At 37.5% G+C, this 20,244-nt stretch overlaps 1 protein-coding gene across 14 annotated transcripts in view; it reads right to left on the bottom strand.

The window, feature by feature from the left end:
• Positions 1-2,671: 2,671 nt before the first annotated feature.
• Ppip5k2 (diphosphoinositol pentakisphosphate kinase 2) overlaps positions 2,672-20,244 on the bottom strand; it is a 58,843-nt gene continuing 41,270 nt past the window's right edge. For 4 of the 14 annotated variants that reach the window (XM_027397711.2, XM_027397713.2, XM_027397712.2 and 1 more), the window contains 6 exons: positions 19,649-19,721; positions 17,283-17,402; positions 16,378-16,440; positions 12,621-12,761; positions 9,080-9,205; positions 2,672-4,443 (listed from right to left, as the gene is read on the bottom strand). In XM_027397711.2, coding sequence (XP_027253512.1) covers positions 4,331-4,443; positions 9,080-9,205; positions 12,621-12,761; positions 16,378-16,440; positions 17,283-17,402; positions 19,649-19,721 — 636 coding nt within the window. In that variant the 3' untranslated portion in view covers positions 2,672-4,330. The remainder of the gene's footprint in view (positions 4,444-9,079; positions 9,206-12,620; positions 12,762-16,377; positions 16,441-17,282; positions 17,403-19,648; positions 19,722-20,244) is intronic. The other 10 variants (XM_027397718.2, XM_027397719.2, XM_027397722.2 and 7 more) reach the window with 7 other exon arrangements.

The following is a 20,244-nucleotide window of genomic DNA, read 5'->3' as shown; positions in this document are numbered from 1 at the left end:
ATCTATTAGTCTCCCCAAAAAAGTGATGCCTAAAGTTGAAAGGGGGGAAAATCAGTTTTCAATAATAAAAACTTCATATATGGAAACAGAAACACAAAGAAACCTCATATACGGAACTAGAAACACAAATTATCAACAAAATTAAAAGAAGCTCTAGCCTCAGTCCCAATGAGCCAGGGCTGCTAAGTGCAGTGAGGGTCAAACAGGAAGGTGCCTGGATAGAATGCTGACACCTTTAGACAGCAAGTGGTAAGTTTCCAAAGCAGAAGGCACAATCTGAGGGGGAAAATACCAGCTCCTTGTCTGAAACAATGGAAATGGGATGAGCGCCTACAATAGAGCATTTCCTATTACTACACAATAGTAGGAGAAGCCAGCCCACTGAAGGGAACACCCATCGTTCATTGCCTATCAGTGAATTTCCCCTGGTCGAATTGCATATCAGTCCCCCCCACCCCTCCCACCCATGCCTGTCCACAGGAGGGGGATGGGATACAAGGAGCCCAGGTTACTCTTGCACAGCTTTCATTTTGTCTTAAACGACTACACCTCGGTTTCTGAGATGCTGCTCAGTATCTTGAAACACAGATCAATTATCTAGTTCAAAATGTCAAGTGCTAAGGCTTCTGGTGGACTTGATCTGGTCACCAGTTCCAGGCTCACAGAATTTTCCATAAATTAATAACATGGGGGTGGACAGATGGTCAACCAAGTTGTTCCATGTGTGCTAAATCACCACCATGGGTAAGAATTGTTGCTGGGATGGTAATGAACAAGGATGTGGCTTTGATGGCCACTGGCAGCCATCTCGTGAGTATGAGGTGAAATACGGTCGAGATAAAGTTTGTGTTCCGTTAACGGAGAAAGACAACCATGGCCACTGATAAAATTATTGCAGGTGGCTGAAGCCAACTCTCTGCCTTTAAGTCGTGAGAAATGTCTAATGGCTGTTCTAACAGTTTAAGCCAGTTTTCATTGGTATTTTCCTGTCTGCAATGAAAATTATAGCTTCAAGAAGATTAAAATCTTACAGGCAAAAACACCAGAAAGGATTGCCTCTAAAAGGACATTACAGATACATGGACTACACAAACCTCTCTTGCAAGGCATCTTAATATTAGTTGTAAAGCAAAAGCCATTGCAAATTATATTCAAATAACTACAAAAGGAAAACAACTAATAGAAAACACAAATGCAAACCGAAATAAAGCAAAATTAGAAATGATACTTGTTTAGGAACATGGTAAAAGTCGGGTCCATGAGCTCCCCAGCCGCAGGCAGTTAACTTGGCTCACAGTATTAGGAAAATTTCCCTCCCAGTGAGTAGGCCTCAAGTCCAGTCACGGAGCTATCAGTGACCCCCCAAGAGAGAAGTGCTGCTATTGCACCACTGGGAATGCTGGGCAACATTGTAGTTCCAGGGTTTACAGGCTTTACAGCTGGGTAAGATGAACAACTTTGACCTTTGGACACCATTATCACTAGTCCAGGAGTCTTGTGTCCAAAGTGTGTGGTGTCTTCAGCAACAGGTCCTTCGAGTTCTGGGAGGCAACCAAGGGCAACGGCAATATCCTATACTGTTTTGGGAGTCTTTGTGGTCCACCATGATCAACAACTCAACAAGTTTTTGTTAGACGGTCTATGGCTTTTGTAAGAGCATCATCACTCCAGGTGGCATATGGCACAACACCATTTAAGTTATACATATATATGTACACACACACACACACACACACACACACACGGATAATTTTTTAAAGTAAACAGAATCTTTAGTGGTATTTACTCTTACTGCTCACACTGTAATAAATCCTACCACCCAGCTAAAGTCTCTCAATAGCTGATGAATTTTAAATAAGATTACCTGAGGAACTTTAACTTTTAGCTGTCACCTATTGCATTTCTGCTGTGTACAAACCCTGAGCACAATGTCACACGCTTCTGTCACATTACCGTTTCCCTTCTGCCTCTATTTCCTGATCGTAACTGTCCAGCACACTTCTTTTAATACACATTGTTGTGATGGCCTCTCAGAATGACTATGTACCTCAGTAAAATCAGGTCCACGAGGTCTGCCAACAGACTTGAAGATTTGAGATATAGGTCTCCTAAGGGTAAAAAATGAAAGATAAGCCGGGCGGTGGTGGCGCACGCCTTTAATCCCAGCACTTGGGAGGCAGAGGCAGGAGGATCTCTGTGAGTTCAAGGCCAGCCTGGTCTCCAGAGCGAGTGCCAGGATAGGCTCCAAAGCTACACAGAGAAACCCTGTCTCGAAAAACCATAAATAAATAAATAAATAAATAAATAAATAAATAAATAAAACTAACACCTCAGGGTGACTTGACAATTCCTCAAGCTCAGCTTCCTCTTTTCTGGCTGGAGAATTTACACTGTGAAACAAACATCTTTTAGCATTTAAAAACTCTCAAACTCCACATCTGAGTCCTGTAAGAAAAAGGTATTTCACACAAGTGTCCATAAACAGTGGTAGCTGTTAGACTCTCTGATAGTGTTTTGAAAAACAATTCTAAGACTCTTGCAAAGAGATGAGCTTACAAAGCAATCGTATTGATTTTGGTGAATAAAGTGAAATCACAATTACTAAATAATACTGAGAAAAATGGGTGTTAGCATACTTTCTAATGGGAAAGACAATAAACTGCAATGTGTATGGTCATTAGTCAGTTTTAATTATTATTTAATATAAAGTGTTACTGGGGACTTTCTATTTTGAAATACAAAAGAAACAAAGAATGCAAATAAAGCACTTTACATTCAAGTCACTCTTATTCTAGAAAGAATTTTAATTCATTCCACTTAAAAAATAAAAATAGTATCCTCACCCCCCATAATGAACACATTAACCACATATTCACATATAGAAAACTAACATACATTCAATTGTTTACAAGATATATCACCAAACAATCCATTTAATTCATTTACATTCAAGTGAAGTAATGAACTTCTTCCATTGTTTATATTTGTAACTTTTTTATATTATCCCTTTTAAAACAACCAAGAACATCTGTCTATTCTCTACAAGTCAGTTCATTTAAGATGATTTAAGGTGAGAAGTCACCTTTGAAGAATTCTAATAACTGTATTTATATATACAATAAGGGTCCAGTAGTTATAAACATAAGCTTGAAGCTACAGCTTACGACTTTAACTCATGTCACTACCAAATGCTTGAGATTTTTACTTAGCAGGCTGCACTGTTCAGTTTGTAAATCATTTCAAATGTTTTACACAACTGTTTTGTGCATCAAGGGGAAAAAGCACCAAGGATAATGATTTCTTCTTTTTGTAAAAATATTAGATGGAATTACAACAGTGATCTCAATCTTCCTTCCAAATCTCATCATTTGTAAATGGCATTTACTTACTACAAATGCACATTCTTCGAGTTTTCTTGGTGAAATCAACAAACATACTGAACACAAGAATGGAAACAAAAGGAATGTACCAAAGATGGCACTTACTAACAGCAGAGTTCAGTTTTCCACCAACAACTCTCATTTTAGATCTGAGTCCATAGATCTCAAGAAAACTCTGAAAATCAAGTGTAAGGTTCATACACTTGTCAGTTACAGCTCATAAAAAAGAAACGCTAAAAATGCCTTTCTTGCAAATACAGAAAACGAAATTTTTCTTGATGAACCAAGTACCTTTTATGGTAAAGAAATATATAAAGAAAATATTTTCTACAAATTAATTTGCAAATTTATGTGTATAAAGGTATAGTTCTCCCACCTGTGTTTGTAATATTTTAAATAATTCACAATACAAAATTCAAAGCACAAATTGAAAAAAATAATTCATGTTCTATATACTCCAGTTAATAAATATTGCAGCATATGGTATAGTAGCAAGAACGAAAAAATTCTAATGTAAATGGTCAGTGAGATCTCTTTGGAAATGGACTTTAAGAAAAGTCATCAACATGTGATCTTGCCTGTCCAACCTTACTGGCAGCAATCTTGTGGAGACGCAAGAGTGTGTGGAGAGTCAGCTGGTCAGAGAGCACTTTGGTAATAGTCAGCAGGACGCTTGAGTCCTTTGTCATTGCCACAGGCACATGGTAATCATCACAGTGACAGCAATAGCGGTTGTCATGAACTCTGTTACACATAGAAAGCTGACAGACATTTTGAACATCCCACCAAAGCTTCTCTGGCTTCCGAGTTGTTTAAAGCAAATAGATGCATAAAGTCTGGTAATGCATGGCTTACTGGCTCTGACCAGCCTTAGTCAAGGTTTTCTTACACATCTTTTGTTAAGCAACAAGTCCAGTTCTAAGTATGGGAACTTTGATTCCGGTGCGAGTTCATCTTTTCTTCCCTGTGCTTTTCTTGTGCTCATGCCCCTCAGTTTTGCTAATCATGCTCTTCTTCCGACTTGAGGGATGAGGAGTAACTGCTGGAGACGGTCCGCTGATGGCTACACAAACAGAAGAAAGAACAGTGTCACTGGGACACACACAAGTCATCAAGGGTAAGGTAATGATGGTGCAGAGGGCTGTTTTGTTATAATTGTAACAAAACATTATAAGCTTTCAATGTAACTTTTTAGAACTCAACACAAAATACAGAAATGTGATGACCAAAGGCTGTGTTCACAAAACCAACATTTTATTTCACTCTACATTCTTCAAGGCAAACGTCCATACCCGTCATTGTAAGTGCAATCCATTCTGCCAATCTCATTGATACTGTGGCCAGGCCTTTCCCCTTAGCTCCAGACACAGAAATCCAAATTCCCATTAGAGCTGTCTCTACTTATATCTGACAAGAAACACACACTAAATGTGCTTAGAACTGAATGTCATTTTTACAGTTACCACATCCTCTTCCATCTTCCATCTCACTGCTATGCAAGGCTGCAAAACTGGAAGGCACTCTTTCCTGACTACTCTAAGTGCAGTCATGCTTCTGCTATACAAGCTTGGGCTCGTCAGGCTGACATTTCCTCATAGGACAAGCATTCCGCCCCAAACAGAAAGAACAACTATAACAACAGTATAAAAGACAGCCGAAAGCAACAGAGTTAGACAGTTACTAGAGAAGAATCAACAGGTGTAAGAAGAGAGCAACACAGGGTGATCCTCCATTATTCCCTTCTAATACATTTAGTCTGAGAACTGGTCTCAATGCCCATCACATAACTTGGCTAAAACTCCATCCCCAAAGCTAGTCTTCCTAGCACGAAGACGCAGATGGCAAGTATGTGGACAACTACAGCTCACAGAAAAAGGGAGACTGGAAGTCACACTTAAGCTATGATTAATCTATTGCATGTACAGAAAGCCTCAGGTAGTGCAGGCTACAAGAAGAGAACTGAATTTGTGAGCTGTCAGCCACTTCAAGGGACATAATTTTAAATATGAGTTCAAAAAATTTAATTCTTTACTTTTAAGATAAAACAATATTCTTTGGAGAAATATAACTGAAATACCAGAAATCAAAGCTTCTATAAGGTATTATTTATAATGTCTAAAATATAATTTAAAAAATTACTTAATATACTAAGACTAATGTATGGTATTATAAGTATTTAACATAACAGGAAACAAAAAAACATCTTGCTTGTAAAGGAGAAAACTGACACAGACCTGAAATCAGGAAATCAATAATTTAAGAAACAATTTTTAGAGCAGCAACTTCATGCTCAATGGTAAAATAAATTATTATGCTAATTTTATTCACTGATAAAAACTTGTAAGTCTTGAAATCAAACCTAAGAAGAATCAAATAGAATGCTTCAAATTAAAGCATAAAAATAAAATAACAGACACAAAAAATGGTTGGACTCTAGCCAACTGAGGCAAACAGAAAAGTAAATAGCAATAAGGATTCTACCAACAATACAAAGGAAAAAGAAAGAAGGAAGACGAGAGCAGAGGCAGCCATAACCAAGCAGCTGAAAGCCACACACACAGAAAACACTGACATGGCCAGAAAGAACTCAAAGTCTTATATACACGGACAAGTCAAATTAACTAGCAGTTCCTATAAAACAGTGGAAACCACAAGACAGTAAAACATCTGTGGGCTGTCAAGGAAAGAACCCATTCTATCCAGAATTTGATAGCAAAACTATCTGGCAAGAATAGGCAGCCATTTGTCTCTCATAAAATGACTATGTTGCCCACAGACCCATGTATAAGGAACAGTCAAGTTTTAGGCTTAATGAAACCAGTCAGAAACAAAAACTTCAATGAAGGAATGACAAACATCAGAAAATAGAAAATGTGGATAAGTATAGGGCCTTATCTTCACTCCCTGCTTCATTTCTGTAAGACAAACTACCACTTAAGGCAACTATCACAGCATTGTACTTTACCATTTATAATGATAACTATGTAGAAAGGACCGAGGAAATAAAAGATAAAAGAAAAACTGAAGGAAGAAAAACTATGTATTATTTTGGATGATAGACAATTAACTCCAAGTAGACTATGAAATGCTAAGAATGTGTATTTAGAGCAATCAATAAAATACTGCAAAAAATACAACAAGAAGCAACACACATATTTAAGCGAAATTCTACAGATTACTGAGTCAATTCAAAATAAAGCATAAAAGAGTAAAAATACGTATGAGAAAAAATTAAAAAGTCTTGTCAATAATCACGTTGCGGGTCAATGGAATCTGAACACCACAATAAACAGGGCTGATATTTTTAGTGAATATATTCTGCCTATAAGATAATTTAAATACTTAGATTAAGTAAGCCTCAGAAAACTAAAGATTTATAGTCACATCAGATAAAATAAACTAAGAGCAAATATTTCCAGAAACTAGAGAGAATTTTTATTATGATATATGAGTGAACAAAATAACACCTAACAATTGGATATGTAGCCATTAAATAACAGTTCTCCAAAAGATACAAAACTAAGCTTCATCAAGTTAAAGGAAAAGTAAGTAATTCTGTAACTGAAATTGTGAATTGATAAATAACTAAGCATATCTTATTCCTGTCCCTACCTCCTTCCAGGAAGTGGAACATTTGAACAATATAACATCATCAACCATGATTTAATGAATGATAAATTTCATCTATTCAGATCAATGAATTACCAAATACATTTTTTGTTATTTTTGAGATGGCACGATGGATCAAACCCAGAGCTTGGCATTTGCACAATTCTTACTTAAAAGACTGAAATCATATAAGGTATTTAATAATGGTTGAGAATTACATAATAAATTGGCATATGCATTCCCCATGACTAGAATTTAATCAGGTCTTTCCTAATTTTCCTAAATCAAGAAAAAAGTCACAAGGCACACTAGAGGGTGCCTTTAACTCCACATACTGAGAGTGGAGCGGAAAGCTGAAAGAGGACCTGCAGCTTAAATCTTATGAGAGCGTCTAATGAAGAAGGTTCCAGCATACTAGAAATAAAGAATGAAAGTAAACCTACAGGAAGTGGAAAGGGGAAACCAAGAGGAGGAACCAACCAAGGATAAAGCCAGCAGAGAAACAAGTAAAAGGCCAAAAAAATAAATAAATAAAAAATAAAAAAGACGACTCTTTAGTGAGTGCAAGCAAAACAAGGCAGAACACACACAGTTATGAAGAGCAAAGTGGACATCTTAGACACAATGAATAAATTCCCTGGCAAATGTGAATCATCAAATGTGCCATAAAATGAAACATCAAATTAATTTTACCAAGGACTTCAAGTGGAAATTAAAATCTTACAAAACGTACTTAGAAAACACAAAAGGAGAAATATCTCCAGGGTCTTTTATGAAAATACCACCACTCTGATAGTAACCCTGAAAAAGACATTCTGCACACGAAACTACAGACCAAAACCATCTCATACATGACATGAAAGCTTCCACTTTGCTGCTGTGGTTGTTTTGGTTTGTGTGTATCACACAGCATGAACAAGTAGCATTCCCTCAGAAATTCAAGAATGGCCTAATAATTTAAAATCCACTTATAACACATCCAACACTGTCTTAACTTTGTTACTTAAAAGTGTTCATGCCATGCATTTATAGGGTAATTAGTATGTAAGCAAAAGCAATGTGTTCTGCAATTCCAAGAGCATTCAAACCTTTGGTCCCCTGATTCCTGGCTATGCTGACACAAGCCACACCTCTTCTGCAGTTTTCTGCATTGCCATGGACATAAAAACAGTACTAATTTCTTAGTAAAGGAACTATACAAATGTCAGTTTTGTATTATATATTAAATGCATCAAAATTATATATAAGACAACTGTGCAGTGTCAAACACTAGCTTCACAGCCCTTATTTGACTGTACAAGGTTCAAATGTATTTACAATACTGACTGATTCAGAAGGCAAGGGTGCCAAGGGGATTCATTTTTTCTGGCAGAAATGGAGGGTAGCTACAGCAAAACAGCAATAAAAGAGACTACCATTCAGTGGGTTTTTATAATGTAGACCAAGTACTTTACACATGCGTATTCACCTCTGACAATCCTGTAACAGAATCATTACCCAGATTTTCTCAGTGGAGACTGAGGGTTAGTGTCAGGCAGGTCACATTAACTAACAAGGTGCAGAGGTGATAAGATATATGTTCTTCTGATGCCAAACCAAAACTCGTAATAAAAAGAATATCTAAAAGCATTAGAAACTTGAAAAGAATCACGACATGTCTGCCATGAGATTTTATAGTGAAACCACAAAACGAGCAGGTTAGAATACCTGTCTGGGATAGGGAACATCAAGAAAATCATGAGGTCAGAGAAGCAGAGTTAGAGAACAGGAAGTTATGACAGAGATGCTGACAAAAGAGATGAATTTGAGAGTCCTATCGCCAGCCTACAAATGAAACTCTGGGCATTTTTTTTTTTTTAACCATAAAATGATGCCTCAGGACCAACAGATATGGGGGGAAGACATGGATGAAAACAGGAAAGGGAGATTACATAGATAAGAGTGTGTGTAAATGAGTCATGACAATAGATGTTGGATTCAACCTCACTCCTCGGGAAGCCGTGGGAAATGCTATGGTTTTACACCACTGGAGCAAGCACTCCCTCTGCTGTTACCGCCTTAAGGAAGCCATAGTCAAAGGCATCTCTGACCTGCTTTGCTGCTTGCTTTGGTGCTCTTGAAGGCAGCGGGTGGTGTGGGGAGTATCTTTGTAGGTGTGTATGTATTTAAGGAAACTTTTCTCCTCATTGCTGGGCTGGCACGTGAGGCTATAGAGGCTGCAAAAAAATAAACAAAAGGTAGTGACTTCCTAATATGTCTATCTTAACACTACACAAACTGTTCTGACTCTCATTTTCACCATCTTGGGAGTTGAACCCAGGGCTTCTTCATACATGCTAAGGAAGTACTATAACACCAGGCAGTATCTCTAGTATCTCTTTCTACTTCTTATTTGGAGACAGCCTAAGATGCTCAGGCTGGCCCTGTACTCAAAGCTGTTGCCCAGGCTAGCACTGAAAGTGTAATCCTTCTGCTTCAGTCTCCTGAGAGGGTAGGGTTACAGCCCTATGCCACAAGACCAATTACAAAAATTGTAATGATATAATTTAGTGAGTAAAAATATGTCCAATAATTCGTACAAATAATAGTATATATAATAGAAAAGACAAGGGTTACAGAGTCAATTCAGCCAAGTCACCTTTCTAATAAAAAGGCAGTTCTGTCACAGTCTTAACTGAAATAAGTGTTTATCCTTCAACTACATTATTTCAACAGTATATAACAAACCCCCAACACCTGCCTCCACAAACCCACAGAGGAGCATATTCTTTTATTCTGCTCTAAGAGGCACTTAAAGGGATGGCAGGGAGCTGTGGTAGAGTTTTACTGCCTATAACAAACAGTAATTTGTAAAGAGAGAATGCTAATGACAAGTATAGACTTAGGAGACATTTATTTATAGGTATCTTCATCTACTGACATATCATAGTTAAGAAAAAAACCTAGCTATATCATAAGAAGTTAAGTAAATCAGATTTTCTTTATTGCACAGCTGAAAGCTATCTTCCTGGAAGGGAGGGGAACTTATTGTTCTCCCTTCCACAGCCCAGCTTTCTATTCAACATGGAGACACTAAATTGTGCAGAAAGAGCAGGTAAAGAATGAATTCTGGGCTAGGCAGTCCTATGGGCAAAGATGGGACGACATGCAGGGAGCACATGGGACTAATTCACTTGTCTGGGTTTCTGAGCTCACCGTTAGTATACTACTGCTGTCAGTCACAACTTTTGAAGTTTGTCCTCGACGAAGAAAAACCTTCCATCGCTAGCAGACTAGCAATCTCTTCTCCTTTGCTATAAATACTACAGAATCAGTATAGTTTTGTGCTTACTGGGAATTAAATATAAATAACGTAAACTTACAATACTCATACTTATTATACATTCTTCAACTGCTCTATAAAATGTGAGATTCAGATATTTCAAAAGTGGCACCACATTTTATTTGGCTTTCCCAAAGAAGTGGGGGTGGGGTGTAACAAAGGCTTTAGCAGAGCTGGGCTTTAGTACTGATTAATAACTGACTAGTTGATTGTCCTTAACAATGTCAACTAGGGTTTTTGCTTTGACAGGAACCTTTCCTCAAATACCATGTTAAATATAAACTGCATCAAAGCAGATCTGCTGGATGAAAACGTCCCAGGAGATAAAATGCTCTAATATTCGGCTTCTTTCTTACTCATGGATCTTCAATGTTCCTTGGCAATCTAGGTTATGGCCCAATGGTCTAGTCTGCCCCAAATGTCTATCCAATCCTATGGACTATATTGTGTGATAGACCTTTACATCTAGTTCTCTAAATATGTAACGACATGAAATTTTAAGAAATCCAGAAGTCTAGAAGTATAATTTGTACTCATGATATAGAGAAGAGCTCATCAGAACAAACAGGACAGGAATCTAAAAATCACCTCATTAATGTCATAATAACATACTCTAATGAACTGGATTCGATAACTATTAAAAAAAATGAATACATCATAAAATAAGAGCACTGCAGAATAAGCCTTAAGATTATCTTTCTCTAACTATTACATTTCCTAAGAACAAAGAGACATCACTCCTGTATGACCTTCAAGTCATGGACTGCAAACTTTCTAGAATTAAATAGTTATCAATAGCTGCCTGGAGCCCTTTTCACTTTTGAGACTCATTCTATACTCTCTAATTGAAGAGTTTTAAAACCTCAGCCCAGGGGAACAATAAAACATGATGTCTATGGGGATAGCAATGCACTGTAAGAGAACCTATTTGGACTATCTGTTCTGAGGGGAACGGCACTGTGTATTTTATGGTTATAGATAACATAAATGAGATTAATTTTCTTCATATTCCTGACTGTCTTATTTACAACTTCTTTGATTGGATATATATTACAGACGCTTCGTTTGTAATATCTGAAGGTAAGACCTGCTTCCCAAAGGCATCTCCAGAGTGAAATAGTTTAGAAACATCCTCACTGCCACTACTGATTGACAGCTGACTTCTACTACGAGAATCAGAAGAAATGGCAAAGGGTCTAATTGCCTTGAGGAAATGCAGGAACATCATTGGGACAGACTAAACTGCCAACAGTTCTCTTCAGGTCTACAGTGTGATGGCCCAGGAAAGGGAAGTGACATCAAGACAGGAAAGTGGCATTAATTCTAAAAACCTCTATGAAATGTCTATATCATTTTATGCTCAGGCAAAATATATTACAGAACCTTAGAAAAGAGGATAATATGCAAAGAAAGTTAGTTGCTTTTTAAGCTGTAACTAGAGTAGCACTCTCCTCAAACTAATACTTACCAAACTGGGAATCCCAACATGCTGAGGGCTGCTGTGAGCTAAAATGACAAGTGCCACCTGATGTTTCATGTATTACCACAAAAAAAAAAAAAAAAAAAAGCTTGTTTTTTCCCTAACAACAAAAAATGTTGCTGAAAACCCAAGACCTGGGTTCTTTGTAGAACTCTGAACATTTTACACATTAATGTAACTATAGGTCCAGGGAGGACACAGTCAATTCCAAAACTCACTTAGCTATGAACTCTCTCAGTACACACGAATGCCTTCCTTAGACTACTTTCAAAGAAGTACAGTTTAAAAGCGTATTGTTCTAATTTGGCATCTTTTATAAAACATCTTCCTAAAGCTGAAAAGGGTGGCACATGGTCATGATCTCAGCTCTTAGGAAACTGGGGAAGGAGGGTCATTGTGAGTCTGAAGAGACCCAGGATTACACAGAGAAACCCTGTCCCCAAAAATGAAAACCAACAACACTAACAACTCAATGTCTCTACTCAGCAAAAATGGTGAGAGATGGACATGTGTGAGTTCATGTCAATGCTCTGTAAATTACAAAACATGAATGTGAGCTTTCCAGCAAGTATAGTTTTAAAAAAAGAAGAATATGCAAACTTTATATTGTTTACTTTTACTGTTAGAAAAAAATATTTGGGAATAAAATCAAGGAAAATAGTCTATTACACATGTGTAACACAAATAAATTACTAATATTATTCTCTTAAATCTCTCTCTTGAAATTCTATTCATAATTACCATTGAATTTGCATTGTTAAAATTTGGGCTATATTCAAATGATATCTACTGTTTAATAATTAAATAATAACGAAGTTAAATTCCATACACATTTCAGGGGCTTTGCGTAGAACTTCAGTTGATGGAGAAGCAATGGAAGCCAGGAAGTCATCCACTTGCTTTAAAAACAGGGCATTGTGAAGAGTTTCCAGAGGACAGATGGATGGTACCATGGAATACAGCTCAAAGCCTAAAAGAGAAGAAATAAAGAACAAAAGGGTAAGGTTGGCTTTTTCAAAACTCAATCATTATAAAGGAAGGCAACTTACTCAGGGCTGGACGCACAAGAGCTTTCAAGTCATGACACCAGATGCTATGCAACATGGAACCAAAACAAGGTATGACCATGATCACTTTAAATAGAGTCAAACAGTGCAGCATGCACACAGTCCTTCAATGCTCTAAAACCTAAGGATACCAAGGAGAAAACCTGGGGTGTGGGGGGAAAGGAGTTTTCACTTTTCAGTCTTTCAGTGTCAGATCTACTAACAGATGAACAAGCTGATGCCATATTTTTCCCTGAGACCAGGATGTTACAGTACCTTGATAATATCTACTTCAACAACTAAATGATAATGAAGGTACATTCTGACAATTTCAGGAGTTAATTATGTAGTTAATTGTGAAACACTGTAGGGGAAGCTGTAGCCATGCCTACTTAGGGGCTGGCTACAGATGTGCCTGACCACGCCCTCACAAGCTTGCGAGGGTGTGGTCAGGGGACATAGGGTGACTGCGTTTTCGCTTTAGGTTACTCTTTTGGGCTTGCGTACAGACTGCTGCCACGCCGGCTGGCTAGGTCGCTCTGTAAGTAAGACTTTTCCCTATTAAATACCCTTGTATTTCTACCTGACTCCATATTGGTAATTTCCCACTATAAAACACAAATTGTAATTTTTCTCTAAGGCCAATAACATCATAACGTGGTCCTGGAGCAACACTTCCTCAATCAGGCTGGGCTTAAAATTCCAAAACAATCCTTTACTGAACACCAATAATTCCATTTTTGGAAAGCCCTGGTTCAGCAAAGTTAGACTGAGTAAGAAGCAATACAAAATGCAAGTATATCCATGTTTAACTATTGCACAGGCATACAAAATTTCATGATGAATCATGCAGCAATGTGTTAATGTAATCCGTGACAAGAAAGTCCTTATACATACAAATTACTTTTCTAAAACAAAACAGTAGTTCTTCATTCTAAGAATAAAATTATCCATTTAAACTTTATTTAACTGAATGGCTTTAAAAATTATTTTCTTATACTTTTAAAATAACAAGTGTTTCCCAAAATTCAAGCTAAGTCTTCTATGAAGAAATACCCCTAATACTCAATTTTGCAATAAAAATAGAGTATTATTAGTGAAAAAGTAAAAGTCACCTACACTCAGGCTGCAAAATAGACTCTTTTCGACATACATACGCTCACTATGAGATTACATGCTATTGAATTTATTTAAAATTTGGGAGGAAGTCAAGAATTGCTGGAATTCTCAGTTGGAACTGGGAAACTTTTAAAAAGGGAATTGAATATTGTTATGAAAACAACCAAAGGATTAATAAAATTAATGCTTGATTTCCAGATGCAAACCAAAGCATGACAGACCATTTCATGTAATGTTAAAACAAAACAAAACAAAAGCAGCAACAGAGGACCCCAGCAGCAGCTAAAGCACCTCACTCAGTTCACACTGAGGAAGGAAGGAAGCTTCACAACTCTGGTTCTTCTTAAACACAAGTGGTTCATGCAAAATAGCACAAATCCTTTCTTTGCAATTCTCTAAAGATTATGCATTTCTCCTTTCCAGGGGTGCTCAGCTGTCAGTCTTTTGTGACGGTTCCTTTCATTTGCCTGCTGAATTTCAAAACAGCAGATGATGTCTGACCAAACTGCTCTAGACTATACTCCTGCTGTTTGTCTCACATCAGCTCTTAATGTACAATGAAAGCTTAGTGCAGCAGTCTCAAAAGCCACCCTGCTGACAGGTCTGGAAGCTATGGAAACATACCACCGGAGCCTAGACATTCCATAGAGGAAGCGGACCAGCACCTACAGAGGTATAGGTGTTCTGCAGAGGCCCAGAAAATAAGGTAAAGACTGTCAGAAGATACTTGCTCATCACATCCTTTAACTAAAGATGGAGGGAGGAGAAGTCCAGGAAGTAGGTTAAAGACAGAGATCACATGAATATCACGGGGAATAAAAAGTGAAAGAGTAGAAGGACAGTTCACAGGGCAGATAAGACAGAGTGGCATGAAAGAAGACGAAGAAATCAAAGTCCCCAAAGAAGAGTCTCTAGAATTGACAGGAATACAGTCCTATGCATCAAGCTGTATAATGGAGAAAAGCCACATTTAAAAGAAAAGGCCTAAACCAAAGGAATACGACATTACTCTTATCTTCTGTTACATTGAAGTAATTAGTACTACTACTACTTTTACCTAAAGTTAAACATAGAACTTTCCCAGAAAACCCAGTGCTTGCTGTGAAAACATGGGCTCATACAAAAGCTGACACCTCCTATAGGGATTTCTGTGAGTTTGGATTCCTTAGGATCCGTGCTTTTCATCTAGTAGACTTCTAAGCATGTGTTACCTTTAGAATAGTCTCAGCTGTACCAAATCAGATTTTGTTTGTTTGTTTATTTTTTGTCCAAAAATAACATTTAAACAGCTACAATGAAGCAAAGCATATTAAGCTGTTTGGTTAAATTTTCTTCCTAACTCAGCTGGCTGTTACCTAGAAGTGCTGTCATAAGGTGCAGAAGGGGAACATAACTGTATGTCGGTTCTTAAGTTCCAGGGATCAAGTGAAAGAAAAGGCTATATGGAATTTGTAAACCATCAGTAAGCCAGGCATGGTGTCAGTCATCTATAATCCAAGTACTGGGAGGGCTGATGCAGGATGACTGCAAGTTGGAGACCAACCTGGTCTACGCAATAAGTTCTAGGATAGCCTGACTACAACATCAGACCCTGTCTCACACCAAAGGAAGTGTTCCCCAAACACAATCGATCAGCAAATGTTCCCTGTGGCTCAAGGTCAAGCTCTTAGCAAAAAGCTAGGATGCCACAACCAGTCAGTTTACCTCAACAGTCATGACACGAGCCCACCCAGCCTCACTATAACAGAACCTGAGCTTCTTTTAACTTTAGCTTTCTTTCTACCAGGAATTCTCCAGATTTTAAGAAGAAGCAAAGGCACTAAAAAGAGACGACTGCTTGATACAGCCACCCAAGGACAGATTGATCCTGGAAAGTCTGTGGAGCTGTCCACCACATCGAGTTCTGTTCACAGAGAGCCAGACGCCTGCTGCACAGTCCCCCTCACAACAGCTGGCTCCCAGGACCTTTACAGAGACACATCTCACTGGGCTCTTTGACATGGGTTGCTTTGTATTTTTGTTGAATATCTCAATAAAACAGTGTGATCAGAAAAATAATTAGAAAAAAAAATAAGTGTTAAAAATCAAGAACAAATTAAGGAACAGTAATTGTATTTTTAAAAAATTATATAAACTGATCATTTAAGAAATTAGAATTTCCAGGTGTTAATTCAGAATTAAGGCTCATCATTACTGTGGTCATTAGACAATTTGACAAGTAATGTTCAATTATGGTGGAAATTACAGCAGAAAAGGGAGCAACACAGTATCAGTGGTTTGGTAAATAAGTTGCAATCGTGTGCCAACTGAAATTAAAAATTGATAAATAAATGATACTGTGTATCCCATATTTTAAAACAAAAGAAAAAATTAAAAAGGGATGAAGCAGGGAGTATCTTTTAAAATAAAAAGCAAACGTACCATTGGTTGGGTGTCGAGCAAATGAGATAGAAAACCTTTTAACAGCAGACCCTCGTGTGGCGTCTGAGAAAGAGAAAAACAGGTACCTGAAGTTCACAGCTGCCAAAAGAAGAACACTTAAAACAGAGGGGAAACGAATACGTGAGGAAGTCAGAACTAGGTGGCATGCAGAGAGAACAACGAGAGGAAGCCAAAGACTGGTTAAAAGCAGTAAACTGGCTTGATGGTACAGGCAAAATGTTTAATGAAATGTACAAAAGAAAGGAAAGCAAGATGACCTGGCAATTCCAGTAAATCCATGTTTTACTGACTGAATTTGTACAGATGAGAGCAAACGTTTTAAACAGTGCTGACCCTGAAAGAGCTGAAAACGCCCCTTCTAGCAAAAAAGGACAAATTTCATGAGTCTCAAAGATGTTCCGAATATCAGTTTTTAAAACCCACATCACATTAACAGGGATCCTAAAAATATCCCATTCTACTTTATTTTAATAAAAATGACTGCTGATATATTTTCTCTCGCAAATAAATATTCCATTCTATTCTATGCTAAATATTTGTTCATATTAACAAATAAAACAAGTGTTAGCCATGAACAAATGTTTAAATGCTAAGGGAAATTTATTCTTCATAATCTAGGTTCTCAAATCAGCTAAAATAATAGTGAGGTCATAAAATTTTCTATTTCAACAAACCACTTATTGTACATGTAGTCTAAATCTAACTGTTATTGACTGACAAAACATGGGCCCCAGATGTAGACGCCAGAGAACACTGACAGTCCTGTGGGAAGGTGTCTGGAGGGTCCCAATGAAGTCTGTGGCCTTAGACTTGCTTTTGAGAAACACCGCTCACAAGCGTATGCATGGGTGTACGGATGAATCTGTGTGCGTGTGTGCACATACCATCTATGCAGCCAGAAGAGGTCAGCTTTTTACGATGAGAACGAGCATAATCCTGTAGGTTAGGTGCACTTGAAGAACCCCCGAGCACTGAGGTGCTGAACAGGCCCGCACAGTGAGACCCTGATGGGAGTTAGAGAAGATACATACAGCAACGGTGTTCTTCCATTCACAGCGGAATCATGCAGCATGCGGGCGACATGGCTCTTACCAACGCACAGGCAGCCTTTGGCAGTGCCTTCAACAGAGTCACAGTATGCTTGGCAATAGTCTAGTGATACCTATTTGAGTTCAGGGCTTCTAACAGCCACCATTGTTCACCACAAACACGAATGGAGTAATTTAGTACTGGACAAAAACGCCTTCTTTGAAAAGTAACACGCCAATGTAATAAACATACATATGCTGAAAGTACTAAGAATACCACTATGAAAATGAATTTAGGAACAGAATAGAGTCTTATAGAAAATCTGTAAGAGGAGGTTATATATGTATCATATATATTATATGTACTATATATATGATATATACACCTTTTAACAAATATCAAATTGTTATTAGATACTTTTTAATATATACCTGAAAATGAATAATCTTTCCTGATACCCCTGATTTAAAAGTTATCATACTTTCTTATGAAAAAAATAATAATGAAAAGAGACAAAAATCATTCCTTCTCAGTCACTTGGCAAGTGGCTTAATATAAATATTAAAAGCTTTTAATAAATGCCTCCAGGATATATGTCACCGATAAATAAAACACTGCCCCTATAAGTCAATGTTTTACTTGTACCAAAGGCTTCACACTTAAAAATGCTCATCACTGAGAAAACTATCATTTCTGTAACACATATAATATGATCACTCAATGAAAGGGAGTAACTTTTGATCACATCTAGATTCCATAGGAAGATCAAAAGCTCTCAGCATAGTTGGAGGTAATTAACAAAAGAAAGATCCTCATGTATAGACACCAACACAGTTCAGACACTATGGATTATAGCACACAATGACATCTAATTACATTTTGTGACAAGCCTTTTTAGACAGCCATCTACAGAAAATAATATGCCATTGCTTCCCACTTTATCTTCAGTGACCATAAGGTTGGTGGCTGATAGAGGTATTCGACAATGCTATTCTGAATATTCCTGATGAAGCAGATGTTCACAGTTCAGGCAAGAGCAGGGTTGCCTGTGTGAGAGCTTCTCCTTAATTTCTCAAAGAACTGCTCCTAATGAAAACTAGCTCACCCTGAGAGGATACTTAAAAGTCCTTTTACTTTATTTGCTCATTTATTGTTTTATTTTATTTTTTAATTGTAGTTGAAACTATCATCTTTTGCTGTGTTCACTGGTGATTGACAGCTGGTATTTTTGCACTTTTGTTTGGAGTGTGTGATTAATTCATTTTAAGTTAGTGAATATTATTTGTACAAAGTAAGGGCTTTCATGGCAGCATCCAAACACAGAACTTGACCCGGGGACATCACTCTGGGCAGTACACGAACTTCAGATTACCAAGAAATACTGCCCACCACTGTTTCTTCTGCCACCATTTAAATCAACTATATTATGGCATTAGCTTTAACATTTGTAGCTGGGCATAGTGGGACATGTCTTTCATCCCAGCTACAGAGGCAGGTAGATCTCTGGAAGTTTGAGGCAAGCCTGGTCTAATTAACAAGTTCCAGGCCAGCCAGAAATAGATGAGACACCCAGCCTCCAAATAAATGAATGAATGAACGAATGAATAAATAAATAAATAAACAAACAAACAAATAAATAAATAAATAAATACATGGGACTTAAAAAGCTTTTTAATAAAATGGTACCTTTTCATCCTTACCTGACTAACAGATTTGTTTTATAGTGCCACACACATTCTAGGGAAGTGCTAGGTCACTGACCTACAGCCCAGCCCTCTTATGAACACCAATCTCTGAAATCAGGTTTTCTTCATAAACTAAAGCATTGAAAGTCTCATGTCTACAATCCCAACACTAGGGAGGCTGAAGTGAAGGCTTTCCATAAATTCAAGGACTAGCGACACTCTAGAGATCTTATAAAAATAGCATCCCTCCCTCCAAAGAAAGGAATGGAAAAAAAAAAATCAAACAAACAAAAAAAACAATGCCAGCAACTGGACATCACAGAGTAGTCATTCAAAAGGTTCAACAACTTCTTGCAGTAAGAAAATTGTATCTTAATTTTTGAGTTTTATAATCCAAGAATTCTGAACTAGTGCACATTAAATACAAACTAACGCATGGCATTTGGCCATGATTTTTACCACCTCAGTTTTCTCTATGTGTGCCTAACAGCGAGTTTCAGGAGGGCATAGAATACAATTCCTTTTGCACCACATACCTACAGTAGGGTTCTGTTTCTGTTCCACAAGAGTTCTTGGTGTTCGGAGATAGTTGGCATTTTCAGATACAACCTGCATAGAGAAAACAAAGAATGAAATATACCAGTAAAATAAATTTAAAAATCCATTATTTCATATGCAGCCTGTTCCAGACCGACAAAGGTTAATAAGCTGTATGACAAATATTAGTAGAAATCTTTAAAACATGAAAGATCATGCAAGATCCCCTTCTGAAGGGAGTCCATTTCATATGAGGTCCTTGCAATGAAGTGGTGCGAAGCAGGCATTGATAATGAAACACGACAGATGAAAGGAAACAATCTACAGATTGGTGTAATTGCACTTTCTCTTACAAGAAGCCCATTGCCCACTGTTAACCAGCTCCTGTATTTAGAGGGAAAACAACCACAAACCAAAGAAATGACAGACAGACACTGTTGAAGTCACCATACAATTTCTGATCCATGCATGGGCTTTATCAGAGTAACCTTTAACTATCCAGCCTTAGTGGATACCATAATCCCTTTTCCTATAATCAAATGCATTACATTTCCAAGAGGAAATAGCGGAAATTATCAGAAAAGTCACATGATGG

Source organism: Cricetulus griseus, chromosome 2, assembly GCF_003668045.3.
Source record: "Cricetulus griseus strain 17A/GY chromosome 2, alternate assembly CriGri-PICRH-1.0, whole genome shotgun sequence".
NCBI classification, from domain to species: Eukaryota; Metazoa; Chordata; class Mammalia; order Rodentia; family Cricetidae; genus Cricetulus; species Cricetulus griseus.
Note: the sequence above shows the minus strand (reverse complement) of the source record. Positions and strands in the feature narration are given on the sequence as shown.